At 41.8% G+C, this 20,652-nt stretch overlaps 1 protein-coding gene across 10 annotated transcripts in view; it reads right to left on the reverse strand.

Moving 5' to 3' along the window:
* RSRC1 (arginine and serine rich coiled-coil 1) overlaps window positions 1–20,652 on the reverse strand; it is a 97,980-nt gene that overhangs the window by 58,739 nt on the left and 18,589 nt on the right. For all 10 annotated transcript variants that reach the window (XR_014933438.1, XR_014933437.1, XM_085513394.1 and 7 more), the window contains exon 4: window positions 12,276–12,446. Coding sequence is in view for 8 of the 10 variants with exons in the window: in XM_085513394.1 (XP_085369520.1) it covers window positions 12,276–12,446 (171 nt within the window). In the remaining 2 variants the exon portion in view is untranslated. The remainder of the gene's footprint in view (window positions 1–12,275; window positions 12,447–20,652) is intronic.

Below are 20,652 nucleotides of genomic sequence, written 5' to 3' on the forward strand. Positions count from 1 at the left end.
TTCATGTCTTCCACTACATAGAAGCCCCCACCTTCTGTTCCATCTTCATGCTCAAAGGGCATCCCAACTTGTAGAGGCCCACCAGAAACTGATGACACATAGAAAGCAGTACTACAGCATTAGCTGCAGATTCATACAAAGAAGGTAACAGGACAAAGCAAGGATTCTTGCTCTGAAGGGGAACATCCAGATCTGTTGTTTCATTTGGCTTAAAGACAATTACTCTGACAATCTTCACTGAATACTGCTAGCAGTCAACAACTACATAACACCAAAACTTAACTTTAAAAGAAGAGGAGGGAAGAAGGAAATACAAAGGAAAACTGGAAGGACTCCTGCCCTGCTCTGAGGCTGAGCTTTGCAGTATTGGAGGCATTTGTCAATCACTCTCTGCTGAATGCTGTCCTATAAATACATTATGTGTATTCCTTTAATATTTTGTCAAAGCACAAAGCAGTGCCCACCTGACAAGAATCAATAGGAAAAAATCCTTTTCTCTCTTTGACACAGCATGATGCCATTAAGCAGCCTTCAGAGATTCTGATCTGAGCAGCAAAGTCAGACCTTCCTGATCAATTCCTTAATCCATTTTGAGAAGGCAGACCGATCTTGCTTTTTCGATTTCTGTCCAGGAAACAATCATCATTCCCAACATAATTCACCGTTAAATGGGCCTTGTCTTATGAGGACTTCAGCAGCTGGAAGCAGATGAGGAACAAACCAGAAGAATCACTGGGACACCTAACAGGCTTCCTCTGGGCTTTCCATTTCTACCTTGGAAGTCACTGAAAGCATTTCCCAGCCTCAACCTTCATGGATCTTTAGAGGTTGCTTTTAACATTATAAATAATGCATAAATTGGCACCAAAAACGGAAGTGATCCCAAGAACTTTTTCCTCCAGAAAAATCTTCAGCTCACCAGGTGGCTGCAAGGGCTGCCATAATGCAACCTGGGAATAAACCAATGTGAGGCCCAAGTGATGCTTTCACAAAGAGCACAGCTGGAGATAACACACTCTCAGTGTTGATGCGTCCTTCTGCCACGCTGAAAATGGTTTATTCCAAGACCAGATCATAACAGAGATGAGCTGTTAAAGGCCTACACACCTGCTATTTGTTTATTTAATAATAAATCTCTGACCAAAACCAAACTGGGAGAAACTCAGCAGACCAACTCAAGAAGGAGATGGGTTGGGCAGTCTCCTCCACAGGAATGCCTGAGAATACCTGCACTTCAGCAAGACGTTCTTCTAACAAAATGGTGTTAAAGCAGAGAAATGAGCCCTGCTTGCATCCCTGGCAGTGCCCAACCCAACCTATCCAGCGCAGCGGTCCCACCAGCCCCAGGCTGCCCTGCATGCCCTGTGGAAGGTTGCACTGCAGCTGGCACCAGCTGGGATCCATGCATGCATCCCCACTCTTTCCAGCTTCCTAAACTGGTGCAAACACATGTCCAAACCTACAGCAGGTTTGGGGTTTTTTAATAAAGCAGGAAGTAATCTTCAACCATGCAAATACTCATTCTGGTAAATTCATTACAGAATTTCAAGACCAAGAACTGCCATATTTCATACACACACATATATATGTACACTATAATGTGAAATCCCTTTTTACAAGAAAATGTTTGCTGGATTTTTTTCCCAGTTCCCTGTTGTTTGCTTGCTCAGAAGCAGCAGTGCTTGTTGTGTTTGTTTTGTTTTACTTAAATGATTGCTGGGGACTCCTCTGCTTTAGTTCCACGATAGCAGGACCCTGGCTACATGGTTAGGTGATTACTGTATCTCTGCAGTTCAGTATCTGCAGGGTGTCTGAATGCCACTAACTACTTAAACCCAGTAAAGAGATTACAGCTCACGCTAACTGGATTTTCACAGCTCCATATCATTCAGTTTGGATTCCTCATACACAGATTAAGAGAGTCCATTAAAACAACAGTCAGCTGCTCCTAAAGTGCAAGGTGCCTTGATATAAAAAGAGCCACATGTTTACATTCGGGGAGAACATGAGTGTGTGTGTAAATGAAATACTCTTTCAGAAAGAATATTCTACTTGAGGAATTATTCCACTTTAAAACCCAAGATAATGCAAATTATATAGTTATAAAAGGACAATCATGGTGGTTGGCAGTTTCTGAGACTGCATAGTTTTGAAAACAGCTTAAAGTAATGTGTGTCTTTGAAGATATAGCCTTCAAATGGATTCCAAAATCTACTTCTGCAAATACAAGGAATAGGCATGCCCTTATAGTATGGGAATTGAGCAGGGAAGCTAATTCAACAAGCATCTCTAACTGATAGAGCTATGAAGCTAGAACACAAAATCTGTACCTTTGTACTTCCCACCACTATTAAGCTGCTTTTCTTCTTTAAAAGTGTTTCAAAGTGGTACAGCTTCACTTAATAGCAGGTCTTTTTGTGGTTCATGTAGGTACCCAGTCCACTAGACAAGGCAAGGGGGCTTTCCACTCTTCCAAATTTAATACTGATTTGAAAACACTAAAGAGGAAGGATAGGACCCATCAATTCAAAGCACACATAACACATTTCACTCAGTGAATGCTTACTTCCTCCCAAGCACTTGCAATAAATACAAAGGTACCACATTATTACTTACAGTCTAGTCAGAGATAATTAACAGAACTGACAAAAATTAAAGAGTTGCTGTGGATAAAAGCTATTCGCTTTCTGGACCTGGATGTTCAGTGACATACATGCAGTTGTACCCACAGCTCACACACATGTGCTCCCTGCCTGGAGTCCATGCAGCATTTTAAAGTCTGTTAGCAAAAGGCAAAGAAACACCATATGCTGCTGCCTCACTACAGCAGCCCATTAAATAAATGAGCATCCTTTTCAGGTATAAAAGGGGATTTTTTAGCAATCAAAAAGAAAAACAAGCCTGACACAGCCCAAACAACAATAGCAACAAATCCAGGTCAAAGGCAAGTGACCCCAGAGCCACTCCAGGCATATGGGCAGCTCTTCCCTTTTCAAGACAAAACACTCACTCTGCTTCCCATTAGCCTCTGCCTGGCTTCCTGTTGAGGAAGTTGTCCTCACTTGGCCTTTTGGTTCCTCTTATGATCCGACAGGTGAACACCTTCCACCAGCAAACCCAACTCAAGCACTTCTCCAAAGGCTCTGCAGGCATCACCTGCATCATGCCCTGCAGCATCTGGGTGGGAACTAACTCAAAGCACTTTTACAGCATGAAGCCATACCTCTGAGAAGGCAAGTTATGAAATGTGCATGTGTAAAACTGATCTCGAGGAACCACCGTGATCACCTGGGAAGTAACAACATCTCCACTGACCTGTGCACCTGGAGCTCTGGAACATCTCCAGCATGAGGATGAGGAGGAATAGGCTTCCTGACACAATCCTGCACTGACTTCAATGATTCTGGACAAAGTATTGGCTCAGAAATAGTCCTTACTTGCTATATTTTGGATCAAACTTACAGGCAAGCTATTTGTCCTTTGAACTCCAACTGCAAAGCAAACATCATTGCACAACACGAACTTCAGAAGCTTCTTTAATATAAGGACTAAAGACAGCCCAAACAATTAACAATAACTGATGAATTACACTGAGCACAGAGCAAATTAAACAAACGTTGTAGTGCCCTGAACATCAATTTATATTTGTACATTTCTACTACTTAATAAATGTATCTTGTCATGTAAAATTTTAAAGAAAAGGCCTTGGAGTGACAAAATCAGTCTCAGTGTGACAAAATCCCATTTGTAAGTGAATAGAGATGATTGAACACAAATACCTTAGGCCAACAACTACAGAGATTATGTTTTGGAAGCAGCATGTGCATAATTGGATCAGATAAACAGGAACACTTCGCAGATTTTGAGAGCCACCTCTTGTTGCAGCAGAGGGTATGGGAAGCGATAAGCTACCAGTGGCCCTTCGCATTGTCTGGCCTATTAACATAAATGCTGCACCCAGAGGAATTGCTCCAGACCTGAATTGAAGCTGGGTAATCGCTGGATGTGTTAGACCCAAAGAAGCTGCAGGACCATTTTTCCCTACTTACATCACACGCTATAAAAGCAAAACATGAATCAGGACTATCTTCCAAAAGCTGAACACTGCAGGCCTGTGTATTTAATGTGAATCTTATAGACAATAAAGCCAGAAAGTGATCACTCACCAATTAACAGAAACAGAATCAGGCAGTGAACTCACAAACTGCACACTCACCAGCTTTCCATTGGTAAGGCTGGAAAAATAGAAGTGCTCCAAACCACAAATACATCATGGGAAGAATGAAATATTCCTTAATATGAAAAAACAAGTGCTTTACTCTAAGGCAGTATGCTATTGGTCAAATATACCACCTTATCTTCCCATTTTTGCAAAGAAGCAATGACTTGTAATGTAAAGATTACCTAGGAATTGCCAGCTGTTTCAACAGCTGATCTTAAATGCAAGAACTTACACTACAAATGGATCCATTCCAAAACTCTGTGTGTTAGAAAAGCATTTCCTTCGCAGATGACAACCCATTCCATCGTGACAGAAACATAACAAACAGTTGTTAAAACCAAGCAGAGTAAAAATGAAAAATAAAGCATTCCTGCTTACTGTCAAAGCAGCATTTCCCAGAGCAAACTCCAACTTTCAGATGCATCTCCTTGCTTTTTAACAGCAGCGTCTTGCTGTTCCTCAGCACACTGAAGGGATCTCTCCTCCCAATCAAACATTTACCCTTCGCCACTGGTGAAAGGCAACAAGATCTCTTTACAATGTCTCGTCTTTTTCAATAAATTTTGCATGAAAACATGTTACCCAAGCACAAAGTTGCCTGCTGTCACGTTGGAAGTATGATAAATGTTTAATGAAAACAACACCACACAGCTTGGTGTCAGACAACAGCTATCACACAGCCCCGCTTTGATCTGAACAGACACTTAAAAAGAGTTCTGAGCGTGCTTTGCACCACAGAACTCTATAACCTATATGCAAATAGGAGAAAATTACCATAAATGACTTCCTGCTGCACTGAGTGCAAAGAGGTAAGGAAAACATGGCAAGCTCCATGAGCATCTCAGCACCGCCAAACTCTGAGATACCCCAGGTTCCCCATTAACACCTAACACCTCCTGCCAAGCTCACCCATGTGCTGCCACTGCTCTGGGCTACAGCCAGCAAGGAGCATGAGAAGAAACCCACCAACACTGTGCTGAAGTGCCACTGAGAGGTCACACAGCCATCATAGAGCATCCTGAGTTGGAAGGGACCCATAAGGATCACCGAGTCCATCTCAGCCAGCACCAGGATACCCTGCTCTCCATTCAAGGGAAATGGTGCATTTAGACATGAATCTTCAGCTCCGTAACACTCCTCTGGGTAGTTAAGCAGTTGTCAGCCCATTAATGCAAAAACACATCGCTAGCCTAATAAGGAGCAGAAATTAAATGGGTGGTCGGCTTTGATTAATGGCACAACATTTCTTTTTTCATAACAACTGAAAAGCTGCTCTTAATTTATTCCATTAAAAATTGTCAAAAACACTTTAGAAAGTAATTCAGAATTCTCCTGCTGAGAAAGCTAAGGTGAAACCAATAAATCTAGTACAAGTTCTTCAGACCTAACAAGTTTCTTATCCCCTGGTCCAACAATGAACAATGATCCTTATGAATGCCACACCTCAATGCCTTAAGAACTTACATGTTCTTAACCCAGCAAAGACTTGAAACACCAAAATTCAACAGCGTGCAAACACAGGTCACTGAAAGCAAGTAAACAAGTTGCTTTACAAAAAGTGAATATGAAAAAAGCAGAAAAGATGAATGTAATGATTCAATTAGCAAAGCTGGTGGCAAGGCACTGCAGAGGTAGAAATACATGTTTGAGCAAAGCACACCAATGAAAGAGTTTAAGACATCAGAGGATTACCAGCATGCAAAAGCATCTGGGGTCAGTTATGGTTACATTCAAAAATGCCAGTTTACCTTCACTTGAACTGATCCTGACAAAGGACAGGTTCAAGGAGCACAAACGGGAAGAAATCAGCTGTAAGAGCAACCATAAGACATTCACAGACTGTGGAAGCACCGCTAAGCCTGGGACACCCAGACTGCACCCAGGGCTGCTCACCACAAACCATTCCAGTACTCGACCGGGAATAGTCTATTTGTTATAGAAATACTCAAAGTTTCCTATATTTAATACCTCCTCAGTAGGGATATGCATTAGGAACAGTTACATAAGTGGTACGTTTAACATAGCCAAGGGAAAAAACCTCACTGCACGTATAAGACCAAGATTTTCCTGGTTAAGTAAGCCACCCTGAAATACTTAGGAAAGCGCTGCAGTCTACAGTACATTTCTAAAAGGTCACTAATGTCCACAAGTTGGGATATAGTCTAGCTAATACTGTATTAGTAATTGAAAGATCACGGAATAAAGAGCAAAGCTTCCAAATTGAAGCTCTGTATTAAGCTTTGAACATGCAAAAAAAATAGGGTGGGAGGGAAGGGGGAAGACTAAGCCCATCAAAATTAGAGAGAAATCAGAAAAGAGAGAATGCTGCTTGGAGGGGGAAGATGGAGGATAGAAAGGGATGCTCTATCTCTTTGGAGGACATAATCACTGCTTTTCCATTAAATACTATTATTTCTTAATACAAGTGACAAGTTATAATGCAGTAACACTATAATTTGATGGAAAGTACAGCAATAGCAGCAGAGTGGTACAACTCTAGGCTGCAGCAAAGGAGAACGAGCCCCACTACAGCAGCCACGGACACAGAAACCAAGGAAGAAAATCTGCCCACCTTGGGAAGTACTGAGGTAGTCAGGGATCTCCAGTGAGATACCTTTACCTCCACTGCCAGCCCTTAAATGAGGTCTGGGAAGGGGTGGATCCTGGCTCCATCCCTTCCATCACTCACGTACACTGCATGCACCTGAGCTCCCCTGGGTAGGCCCTGCCTTCCCACCAGGTGCTCAATCACTGCTTCAAGACACGACTTAGCATTTCTGCTACACAAGTGGAGGAAAAAAATGAAACAAAATGTGTGTCAGGTGCAGGATCGATGAGGATGTACCTCATAGGCATGTACAGAAAATCACATTGTGGAAACTACTGGATGCCTGCTTCAGTCTTATCAAGGATAATACTAGGCTATAGGCACTAAGTGCAAATATACATCACATTTTATGTCAGGGAAGGCATGCTGAGATTGTTCCATTTTAGAAGGGCATGTGAGTCTAGGCATACCTGGATACACCAGCAGAAAGGAGCAGAGTGCTACAGTCTTCTGGAGAGCTCAGGTAACACTGGTGGTATTGGCTCCTTCCTCTTACACAGAGACACTGGTTTCCCATCCTTTATTCAGTATATATAAGTATAAGCATACATATATATGGGGCAGACAAGTGTAGGACCTGACCAACTACCTCAAGAGAACAAAGTACACTAAAGTTTTAGGTCTTTTTTTCTCCAAAAAAGTAAAATTTAATAAAAGAAAATCACTAGACTAGATCTTACTGCCAAGTAGTAGGGACCAGATGTCCAGTATGCACTATAAAACTCTGCAGAGTTAACAGAAAAGGACCACGCATCACAGAACATACACTGGCCCTTATTGTATCAGTTCCATTTTATTTATAACATCCTAATACGCAGAAGATGTGCTGGGTGAGGTAATACCTCATAACAGCACTTGTCACTAAAACTTCAGTGAGACCAGGAAAGCCACCAATGCCTGCGTTAAGTACAAAGCACCAGCGCTGGCAGAGTTCTAGGACGCAGGAATGGCCCAGAGCAATAACGTGAGTGATATCACTACTGCAGTCATGGGTTGTAACTAGAGAACAACACTGTTATTTCAAACAGAGAAATATGATTTGAAACTTGGCCTATGAGACTGGATAAATAGAAAAGGCTGCAAGGCCGAGCCAGTGCTTTTGCTTCAGAAATGTTGGCAACAGTTACTCAGCGAAAGCCATACTATTTCTTGGTTTCTTTAATACTTTTCCAGGCAAAAGGAATACAGTTCAAACTACTACTACGGGATTAAGAGACAAAAGCACACTGATTAGTTCAGAATACATGTAAAATGGAAGGAAAAAGGAACAGCATAGCAGCAGTCAGAGAGCTGCTTGAGAACAGATCTTGTTGCCTGCTCATCTCCAGCCTTATTTTACACAGACCTTGCTGGAAATTAAATAATCGTGATCACCTGAAAGATGGATCACCTTGTTGTTTATGAATATTTAGGGTGTGTCAATGGAATGCTTTTTGAATATGCATTGCTTTACCTTGTAGGAGAGCACAAAATTATTTCCAAGCCTAATACACCTCTCCCAACCCCATCACTTTTCGTTTTTAGCCAAGTACTGTCAGATGCTGGACAAGAGCTTCCCAACCTAAACTCAAAGCAGCTGTGACCACAGTCTCTCTATGATGGCTGAACAAATAGCATACCCATTAAAACATTTCAGACCGTAAGAACAAAAGAGTTCAGCTGGTTCACCCTGACAGCCCATCCCCACAAAATAGCTGACACTCACCCAGCGTGCACCAAGTTCAGCGCTCACCCTTATTTACTGATTGCCCAATGGAACAGAGCACCTGAGGGATGACAACTGGGTGACTGGAGCAGATTCTCTTCTGCTCTGGAAATCTGCTCAGATTTTTCCTGTGAAGACAAGATCAACTTTGGAAAAATCTAAGGTTGCCCTGATTTAAAAATAAAAGCCACAAACCCTTCCACTCCCACAAACATATACACTGTAGTGCTAAAAACAAGGTTATCATTAGCATTTATACAAGCCACAAACAAAGAACATGTTCTCCATCATTAGTGTAAAACTGACATTCTGACCCTCTACTGTAAAGAAACAGTCAAGTCTCAAATATGTGGCTGCTTATATAGGACAACACACAGCGTCAACAAGCCCAAGAGCAAAGGAAAAATCTTAATTTGTGATTTCATCTCATGTATGAGATAAGAAAGCACACAGGGACAGACACACACAAACATCCCAGCATCCACGGGATGTGAAAGTACAGGGGCTACTGGAGGGGGAATGGCTGTTTAAGAGGGTGGACAGTGATAGGACAAGGGGGAATGGTTTTCAACTGACAGAGGACAGGTTTAGGTTGGATCTTAGGAGGAAGTTTTTTACCTAGAGGGTGGTGACGCACTGGCACAGGTTGCCCAAGGAGGCTGTGGATGCCCCATCCCTGCAGGCATTCAAGGCCAGGCTGGATGTGGCTCTGGGCAGCCTGGGCTGCTGGTTGGTGACCCTGCACACAGCAGGGGGTTGGAACAAGATAGTCACTATGGTCCTTTTCAACCCAGACCATCCTATGATACTTCCTGAAGCCTGGTTTCTTCAATCACAGCAAGTACCTTTGGAAACATTCAGAAGTAAAAGACCTTCATGGTATTTAAAGCAGCTGTTTTTCCCAGTCTATACATTCTAAACACACATGAATTTAAATTGGAAAGCGTATCTGATTTCTTTACATGGAATACCTGCAGGAATATATTCCAAATCTGGACTATTTTTTCCCTTCTAAAAAGAGTCCCCAGCTGCTGGAGTTTCTAGAATAGCCCAACAGAACAGTCTTACAGAGCAGAACGTTGTAGCATTTGTTTGTCTGCCCCAGCACTGTATCAGCAGGGCAAGCAGGGAGCTCCCAGGCCAGGCAGCCAGGTGTGGTGCCGCAGGGAGCAGCAACAGTCATGGGACCTGGTAAGATGGCCCCAAAGGAGAGCTATATTAAGAGTCCTAATTCTAGCCATACCCACAAGGGGACATCTGACACCACTGCAAGACAAAACCTTAAATTATAACATATGCCTTCAAAACAAAACAAAAAAAAAACCCCACAGAGGAAAGCCAGCTCACTACCTTTAGCTGACCAAAGCCAACTGCAAATGGCCTTAAAGCTCTCAGACAACAAAAAACTGTGCCTGGTGTTTTCTTCAGAAGTTGCACCGAGAGGAAATAAATGCACAATTGCATCTCATTACTGCTGTATGAAAATGAAGAAAACATACAAGAAACTGACAGATTTACAAAAGGTTCATTGAGTCTGCACCGTCACCCTCCTTCCTACAAGGCAGGACAGCATCCCTGGCCAAGGAAGTCATCTCCTTCCAATGCTTCTCAGCCACAAAGAAAATAAACAAAGAAATGAGAAAGAGGAAGAAATCTCTGAGCTTGGGAAGCTTGAGAAAGTCTCCTACAAAAACAGAACTGCAATATTTTTGCAGTAACTGCAAATAGCAATTGAGTCACAGAGCTCTGCATTCTCTGCGTTTCTAAATATGTTGCTTTGCAAAACCTTTAAACGCAATGCTGATACCATCTAAATGTTGAGAATGGCAATTAACTCAAGGAAGAAAGCTCTTCAGATCCATATTGTCCGGATAGATACACTTTGATCACTATTTGATTAAACTGAATTACACACACCCCTTCCTCTCACCCTGCCCCCCAAAAGTTTATAAAGTATAGATCACATCAATATCATCCTGGGTACATTTCATCTTGTAGCCTGATAATGCTCTGAGTAAGAATCCCCATACGAAGCCCACTGGTCTGTCCCTGAGCTCAGAGGAAGATGGACTGATGTCATACATTTCTATTATCAGCTCGTACTCTGTGTCCTGACTACCTTGGACATGTCCCAAACGAGGCACTTTGTTTTCAAATGTAGCATAAGCTAATTTTTAAGTTATCAAAATACAAAGGTAAATTGTTTGCTTCCAACAAAATTGAGGCACTTCTGAGTTCTTCCTACTGCTACCTGATATTGATCCTTGCAATAAAAGGACCGAGTCGGGCAGTATGCTAATAAAGCTCTGCAATATACTGCAGCATGATTTAAGATGTGCTTGCACATAAAGTCCAGAAACCCCTCACACACCAAATGTATTTGTGCTCAGTATGGATTCCTTCTCTGTTCAGAGCCCCAGTACCTGCTTCATTAAAAAGCAATTTTGGATGCAACATCCAGGCTTCTCCTCTAGTCCTCCAGAAGTACCAAAAGCATTCAGGTAAACAAGTAACAAGTTTCAGACACGCTGTAAATATCTCAGAGGCTCCATTACATTTACACTGAACCCTACTGACTGCTGACAATATCTGCAACAGTAACTGATGGATGACAAAATTACAGAGGGGTCTGGGTTGGAAGGGACCTTAAATCCCCACAGCCCCACTCCTGCCATGGGCAGGGACAGCCCCCATGGCCCCAGTCCCCAGCACTGCAGCAATAAAGCAGGGGCAGCAGTGCCAAGGCATCACAGCCTCTGAGTGAATACACCCACATGGGGCAGTAAAATTAGGAAAGTAACCCTTGAAATGTACGGAAGACACCATCTTTGAAGTTCCCAGCAGTGTATGTACTACAAATTAGGAGGGAAAAAAAGTGCAAATAACTATGAATACTTACATAAACAGTAACATAACCCAGCACAAGCAGGAATGATATGTGAGGGACTAAATAACCAGTATTGTCCCAATGTAAAACCAAGCAGGTAACTGCAAGCTGTCTCCATGAATGCGGGCAGCGGACGCTGTCATAGAAATTCCCTTTTAGTGCAAGTGGGAAAGCACCAAAGAGAGATTCAAGAAGGAGGTTCAATATACCAGCCTTCCATCTTAAAGCCAATCACATAAACAGAGAAAAGATTAACATTCCACTAAAAGTTGTAGGAGATGGAGATGTATAACACAGAGGTAATTACATAAACTGCCTTCTCTGAAACCTGAGAAAACAAGATTAACAATCTAAGTCATTTCAAGTGAAAATTATGTTGACAGCATGTTTTGAAAGGCAGTCCATCATTCAACCATAGCAAGTATATACACTGAAACTACACTCGGAGCTACAAATGAAGCCCAGCAGAAATTTCTGTCAGCACACAAGTGTCGGGGGGAACCCAGCACGCAGTGAAAAGCATTTTTACAGAGGAAATAATCCAGTGCTCATCTTTTTCCTTGTGATTAGAATGCATCACAACAGGAGTTACATTTCTCTATCAAATACAAGCTATTAAAAGCATATTTGCAAAGCAGGGGAAAAAAGAATTGTGAATTAAATTCTTACTTTGTTTAAAGCAATGACACATTCCAGAATTCTAAAATACTGAGAATCACACATTTCAAAGATTATTAATAATTTCTGATATTTTGGTATAACAGCACATATTTTACAAAATAAACTAAGGAAGACAGTGCAAAGTACTCCCTATTTTTTTAATCAGTGCTGCATTATTTGTCATTTCACTTACCCCAGCTTTGTGCCACAGATCTCCTTCTCTTTGCCTTTGCCTTTCTCTTTGCCTTTTTCTTTCTCTCTGCCTTTACGCCGCTCTCTTTCACGAGACCCACTATGAGTCCTCCTGTGACTGGATCCTTCACTACTCCGACTGTAAGAACGTTGTCGAGGTCTTGAACGTGATCTACACAAAATCCATAACATCACAATTTAGCAACTGCACATTTTGGACACTCTGTGCATGTCAGATTTGTTACCTTGCCCAACTATTTGGAACACACATTCAAACCATTTAATGATTTAGATCTTGAAGGAAAATCCTGCCAATTTCTCAGATACAAAAGTGGATAAGAAAGCACTGTTTCTACTCTAAAGGAAGAACGTAAAATAAATTAAATCACAATAGACAGTATTCATGAATGAACAGATTAATTTGGTATTAACAACAGTCTTCAGGGCTGTTGGAGAATTAAAGGATGAAAAACAGTGAATATTTATTTTTTACACAATAATCAATTTATCTTAGCAAATAATCACAGAAGTTGCAGATGCTATTAAGTGCTTGTACTTAGACATTAAATCCTTTATTACTCGTACCAGTGTTCCAACAAAAGCAAAAACAGGAGTGACAATTACAGTGCCCTAACTTCAGCCTTCAGCACTGAGACGTACGCACTTCTCAATAGCAAATCTAAGTCCAAAACACATTCTGAAGAACATCTAAGCACAGGCCAACCCTACAGGTCCAGCACAGCAAGGAAGTGCATACAGGTACAGGGGTTTGTACACACACAGTCCTCTGCTCTTGACTGCAAGTTCTCGAGTGGCTCCAGGATCCCCTGTGCTCAATTACCTTACCCATTCCTCTGCACTGTTATTGATACACTTCAATGAGAAAAAGATCAGGTGCTATTAAGATCTGTCTTTATGTGTAACCAAGAGAACCTTTCACGATTCCCAATTTTTTAATTTATAATTTATCATCAATCAATAGATCTCTGCTGACGGTACGTGAGCAGCTGAACACAGTGCATATTTAGTAGAACAGCAACACAAGTTCCCACTAGTTCCCAGTACAACACCCAACACCATAAAGGTTCTGATGGCACCTCATTGAAAAGTTTCATTAAGTAGCAAGATGGCTGAGGGAGTGAGAAGGGCATTTCATAAACCTGGATGAGAATTATTTAGCACCTTCCGGACTCCAAAGGCCTTTAAAAGCAAAATCACATACAAGAGATCACTCCATTTTAGAAGCAACAACTGTTTAATAAAACTCAACAATAGAATAAGCAAAAGAAAATACTACCTCCAGATGAAGCTATAAATCAAATTGAGGAAGAATGCTGTTATTGAGTCTGGAATGTGTCCAGGACGCTGGGGTTAACGTACCTACTCTTGCCATCGTGCCTTTCAGACTAGCACCAGGGGTCAGAACCTCCGTTTCAGGTTTCATTCAGCAGATGGCATCTCTTGCAACACTATATCTTCTATTATTGGTCACAGTATTAGCACTCATACAATAGATCAAATTACCACTTAAGTAAGTGGTATATTTTCCATCTCGAGATGGATTTTTATTATGTCATCACAAATTAAAAAGCATCCATCCACTTCTCAGGTCCCGGACAGAGGGCATTTTGACCTAAAAGAATGTTCCAAATATTAGATCTACTCTGGTTTTGCTTCCACAGCCCCGTAGATGAGATCATTTGGATGGTACCCACAGCTTCCAAGAATTCTGCAGGCGAGATGCAGAGTCAGAATCAGCACGTGTGGGTACACAGAGTACAAAAAGCCCTACAGTGACACACGTCAATATTATTTGGCAAAACAGTTCTCCTTATTTAACAGTGCAGTCCTTCAATAAATAACTGAGGAACCAAAGATACCTCCTGCAGAAAAGGCTCACTTCCTCAGCTCACATCTGAACTTGTTTTCACACCTACACCTCACAGTTCCACATAACAGCAAATTCAGTTTAGATTAACCAGATGCTCCAATCTCAGAATTCTGTTTGCTCATTTAAGTAAAACAAGCAGCAGATAACAATTCACAGGCAGAAAAACAGCTCTTAGAACTTAGAAATAGATTTGCCACGCTGAATTTGTACAGGTAGACTTGCACTGAACGCTTTCAGCAGTGCTGACAAACAGATGAACATTTTCTTTGCAGAATTTGTCCCTGTTGTTTCATTTACAGTCTTCTGAGTCCATCAAATTCATTAACCTAGAGCAATTAATAGTCGTTCTCTATGCTTTGAGTACCGTAGTTATAGAAGACAGATGATCCACTTTGTGTTCCCTGACCCAGCCCCGCAGGGAGGGAGGTGTCAGACTATCATTGGGATGCCACCATGAAGGTCCTAAAAAAACGTTGAGTTCTGCTCTATAAAGGCCATCCCTGCAGGACACATCTTAAGTCAGCTTAAACCTGACTGTGGTGCCCCATTGTAGTACATATCTAAAGGGAAACATTACCAAGCTGATCCTGCATATGCTGCTGCTGCACCGGATAACACCTGCAGAGCCTCTCCTATGCGTTGCCCTCCAGGAGCTGAGATGGACACTGTATTTATCAGCACAGAGCAGGGCAACCAAGGGAACTCCATTACAAAATTCAGATCAAGAGAGCAGTGAGCAAAGTGATGCATCACACTGCCACAAGCAGTTGGGTACCCAGCACTGCACCCACCAGAGGGGCTGTGATCAGCCCCAGCACAGCAGCATCCCACTGCACAGCACAGCCATCTTTCTGCCTTGCATTAAGAGCCCCAAATCCTATCACATTCGTTCTAAGAAAGCTTCGCGCAAACTCCTAGGCCCTGTAATAAGTCTCAAACACTCAATAAGCTCTTAGCAGCAGAAAACAACTTCATAAAGTGAAAATTTGAACATGTTGAGGTTGCCTAACAAGTTGCAGCACTTTTCCATTTGCAGCATGAATGAATTCACCTGCACGCTGCTATGAACTAATACTGCAATATCCTGCAGCACGTTCAGAAAGGGAAAGCAAGCTGTAAGTTCACAGCACAGAGCTGCACGTCACCTGCACCAAGATGTCCTCTGTACACAAGCAGAAAGTCTGCAGATCAAGAGGAAAATGAAAACCTCTATTCTTATTGCTATTGCCTTCTTTTTCTTTTTAATAATCCCAATTATTAAAGTTGGAAAGCGTTCATATTATACAACTATGGGAAGACTGAAATAAAACCAAAAGGTGGGAAGTAGGCTGGCAGCACAGCCCCTCCCCCAGCACCCAGAACACCCACCCGCCATGCCAAAGGTTAAGTCATTTAGGCAAGTTCAAAGATCTTCAAAGGGCTCTTAGATCCAGATAAGCCCATATGTTACCAAAATTCTGTGAAAAGCCATTACTTTCCAATCTGCTTTTCATGTCTAACTTGCAGAACACACAGATGCTTGGCATCACTCGCTATCCTGAAATTCTCACACCAGATAATCAAGGCTCACCAATAACTTCCCTATCTCAAACCCCACCAAACGTCTTTATTCCATCAACACTTAGTCCACTTGTAAAAAATGGAAAGTATCCATAAAAGCCCGTTCTGTTACTGCACAATAAGTGTTAATTTGCTAATTTCTTCACAGGTAATCAATTAAAATGTAAAATATTGGATAAAATTAGTTGCACTAAATTTAACAGCTGCTCCGTGAGCATAATTAGTTTCACAAGGGCCATATGTATTCCGAACAGAGACTGAGTTGAAACAAATAAGCAGATTTTAAAACAAGTTTGAGGAAATCTGCATTTAATTAGCAGGTGGGCACTACAACTGCATAATGTTTTTATACATTTATATTTATGAAGTGACAGAAGATCTAAAGGCTTTTCAAAATGGCGTTTATTGTTTGAATGGGAACTGTTTTGCTGCATGCTAAAGTGATTTAAATCCTTATAGCTTCGCTTTGAAAAAATCATAAATGGTGAAAGAAAACATGTGGAAAACTGTAAAACTAGAAAGAATTTGCGACAAAAAGCAGATACACATACCATAACCAAAAGGAAACTACACTTAATTAAATATACACTACATCTGGAATATCAGCCTAATAAAACGTGAAACTATTAATTTTCATTGTTCTAAAGGAAATGAGGTCAGTGTCGTTTAGTATTTCCCCAATTATATTGCACTAAAGCATTGAGCTGTATCTTATAGCTACAATCTAATCTTTGCAAAACACTACGATCTGAAAGCAGCCACCGAAGCAGACTTCTTCAATAGAGGAATTAGAATGCAAATATGGGAAAGCTGAAATTAAGAACAAAATGAGCATTCCTGCACTGCAAATAAGGCTTTTTTGTTTGGGGAGGGGGGGAACAAAAACAATTCTCCTGGCAAATAACCATCACAGCTCCAAAGTTTCTGAGATACCAAGTGCTTTGCTGGGACTCTCTTCCATCTCTCTCAGCTGGAACACTCTTGTGGGCTTATCAGTAGCTCAATAACCACAAACAAAGCCCAACAAATTCACGCCTTTTTAAGACTTTAGCAATATATCACAAGTCTGGGAAAGAACAATGGAACGACTGCATTGCATCAGGCCTGCATTGTCCCATTGGTAATAAAGAGTCAGCGCAAATGGCTCATTGCAGTAGAATGACATGATCTCATACAACGCAGATCAAGAGAAGTCTTCCTGTTTAGCTCTGTCACAGACACACAGCACAGGTTCTTGGGGAACATACAACAAGTTCAACCATCAGTTGCAGTTGCTTAAAGTGTGGAAGTTAATAACATTTTATTTTTAATTTGGATATGGATACCACTACAGAGTCCCAGTCTTATTTTGCTTGCAATTTTAAAAAGCATTTAAGGAAGTTATATATAGACAATACGGTAATGATAACATATAGGATAATATGGCTTATGTATCACTAAAGTGAATGAAAGATGAAAACACGCATAAGCAGAGGGTCAGCTTTTAAGTCTGACATGAGACTGGCGCTAAGAGGAAAGAGACATTGCTTCAAGCCAGCTGTTCAGGCTATCGGTAAGAGAAAATAGAGGTATTAAAGATAGTAACAATATCATCCACTGCGCTGGAGACAGGCAAGATGAAATATAAGCAGCAACAGAGATTGAAGAATACAGTTCGCAGAATAGAGAAAATAGATTCACCAGATACAGGCATCAACTTACTTCGGTAATAAACAGTTCTCCACCCATAAATCATGTTAATTACATAATTAAACATTTGAGGAAATTACACTCAAGCTTCCAGTAAACTGTAATTAAAAACAAACAAACAAAGCAGTTACTGAAATCTTGGCATGAGAAGCACATAAATGCAGCGGGACAGCAGAGCAGGCAGAAAAGACGCTGCTGCTGGGTTTGGTTATTCTCAAGCCACCCCTTTGTTACCAGTCCTGTCCTTCTGAATGCACCTCCTGGGCTCCTGCCCTCGGCCCCAAAGGAGAACAAAATGTGCTCCCTGCCACAACACCTGGCCACCCAGAGATGCAGCACCAACACCGACTGTGCACCTTGAGGTTGGAGTGTGCCCACCGCACCGCAGAGATGTTGGGAAACCTACAGGGCATCTGCAACCAAGTGGGAAACAAGTGAACTCTATGTTTCCTTCTGGAGCCGACTGAGCTTTTCTGTCAGCAGTCAACGGCTCAGGCTTGCTTCTTGTGTGCTTTGGACAGAATTCCTTGCCTAAGGGAAAAGAGGGGAAAGCCAAGCACAGCCCTTCCAGCATTCAGAGCGCACCAGCAAGAGCCTCCAATGGAAAGCTACAAGCAGAAAGCAAACTTCACTGAGTGCCACCTGGAAAAACAGAAATATAAAGCACAGATTAAACATCGGCTACACAAGCAGTAGCTCTTATTGAGGTGATGTTACAGAACCCCAACAAAGCCAGTGACACCAGCCTGCGTGCCACTGGAGCTCGCTCCCTGCACAAGCAGCTCGGTGAGGAGCACTTCCCCATGGACACAAGTGCTGTCTGTTCAAGTAGGCCAGACACATTTTGAACATGTGGAAGCACATAAACCAACGGCAGCACTGTTGGCTACGTAATATTTCTGCATCCTACACAAAATGACTTATGCTGTTTTTCACCAGGTTTCTTATGCAGAGGCAGGGCTATGAGAGCAGCTGTGGCCAAGGGACATGTATTGAAGTGTGCTGCTGGGGATGTGGGGAGGGAGAACAGCTGTGTGAACAGCTCCCACGGATCTACTGGAGCTGCAAACCGTTCCACTCCATTAGCCATACAGGAAGGGATTCCCTCCCTGCACAGCTCTGTAAGCGCCTGCAATACAACTGTTCTGAGGAGCTGAGCATCCTCATCTCCCATCAGGAAAAACATGTTCCTCACTCATTCCCCTTGCTTATCTCTCAGAAGACTCAAAACCAGCTCTTTGCTGAGATTCCACCTCTAATTAGGAGACTCAGTTGAAGTACATAACCTCTTTTTCCCCCCACAAAGTGAGTTTCTCCTACATGGAGGACGCCTCAAAACAGGACTTGTTTTTTTTAACCCGATATTCACATCACCATCTCATGACTCAACAGGAAAACTTAACATTTATTTCTAACAACCTTTTGGTAATAAAGTAATTAAGAATTGGGAGGTAATACACTACTTTAACTATTTAATAAAATCATTTAAAATAAGCTTCCCTACCCAGTGCCCACCCCTCCCCACTTAAAGTAGTCCAGAAGTTCCATGCCTCAAGTACATAAAAACACTCACCTACAAAAATAGCCAGTTGTATATAGTTTATATACAAGCTTCCATAGAAAAGCTAAACTGAGTTCGATAAGAAGTATTCTGCTAATCAGCCAGCCAAAAATAAAAGCATCACAAATTGATTGAGAACACCCAGGTCATCTTCAGTCTGTGCAAGTGCAGAAGGGCTGCTCACCCTCCGGGTGCTGCCAAATGAACACAGCTGTCAGTCTGCCACACAGAGATAGGAGCAAGGAGCACAAGGAGCACTCCCTGCTCTTCTCACCCATTCCAGAACTGCCAATGCCGAGGCTGCAGATAAAGTTCCTTTCCTGCAGGATTGAGCAATCTGAAGAAATGGATGCTCTTTTTTTTTTAACATTCTTTAAAAGACATGTATGGGGAAAGTTGAATTCTATATGGATAAGTAAGACAACATTCCATTAGCAAGTAAATCCATCACACTTTGTAATTAATTCAATGCACACAGATGCACTTGCACTACTCTCAATACAGCTGGAATACATTTTAGGGAAGGAGGGCCCAGTTCCTCCCAGGACTCCCCTGAAGTGCACCGAATTCTTTGTTCCTCCATCACGCAGGCGTTAGTGAGTGCCTCTGCCATGACACCAAGATCTGGTTGGATCACAAAGCAATGAAAATAGTTCAAATTCATTTTCCAGATGGAATCCCCATCCAGGTAATTATTTGTTATAAATTGGCCAACGCCTCTGATATTATGTTAAAGAGTGAAGGAATGTAAGGAAGGATGACTTTTTCACTTCCCTGGTGCCCCTGGGAAGCCCAAATTAGTTACAGGTAAGTTCAACTCTTCTGCCTCTGACAAGACCACTATTTCATTTCTTGTGACTGTAAAACATCTGAGATCGAGGCCTCAATCGTGGCTTGAGCTTAAAGATATTCATGTAATAAATACATACACTAATAGCCACACAGATATGAGACAGCTGGATGAAATCACCTCAACAGATGCCTGAAATCACCCGACACAACAGGACGCCAACTGTGAACAACCACAACCAGGAAGGCTGTGTGCCCACAGCCCCCGACCGCCAACAGGCTGAGCCACTGTGCTGCACACAGCTCAGGCAGTGCAAAGGTCTCTCTTTACCTCACTGACAACCAGGCTCTAAAGGTTAAATTTTGTGAGCTGTAAAAAAACAAAAACAACAAAAAACAGCCATATATATACAATAATCTTAAAAAAATCGGCAGTGTTCCACCTACCCCTTTTTTTAACCAACTAAATATATGTTAAACACATTAGATTTTTAAACTTCACTTTTTTCCCCTGCTAAATTTAAAACAAAAAATCTTAATATACTTAATGAGAATGGCCATAATTTTACTAAAGGATCAGATCTCCAGAAATTAATTCATAAAAAGGCTTTAGAAACTCCTGAAGTAGGAGAAAAAGCAAGAACACATCATCCCACATGGGCAAAATGTCTTACGAACACTACATAAACAGCTCTGTGTGTGTCATGAGTACTTTTTCAATCCACATTCTACATATGCAAATATTATTTCCTAATTTAAATGCATGTTAAATGCATCCTGCATCAGCACTTCATATTTTACAAACACAACGTGGATGCAGGAGAGCACACTTCTGTCATTGCTTAGCATTCTCCTCCTTGCAGAGCTCGGCATATTTGCTGGAGGCTG

Source organism: Coturnix japonica, chromosome 12, assembly GCF_054131305.1.
Source record: "Coturnix japonica strain WE chromosome 12, WE-NBRP24, whole genome shotgun sequence".
NCBI lineage: Eukaryota > Metazoa > Chordata > Aves > Galliformes > Phasianidae > Coturnix > Coturnix japonica.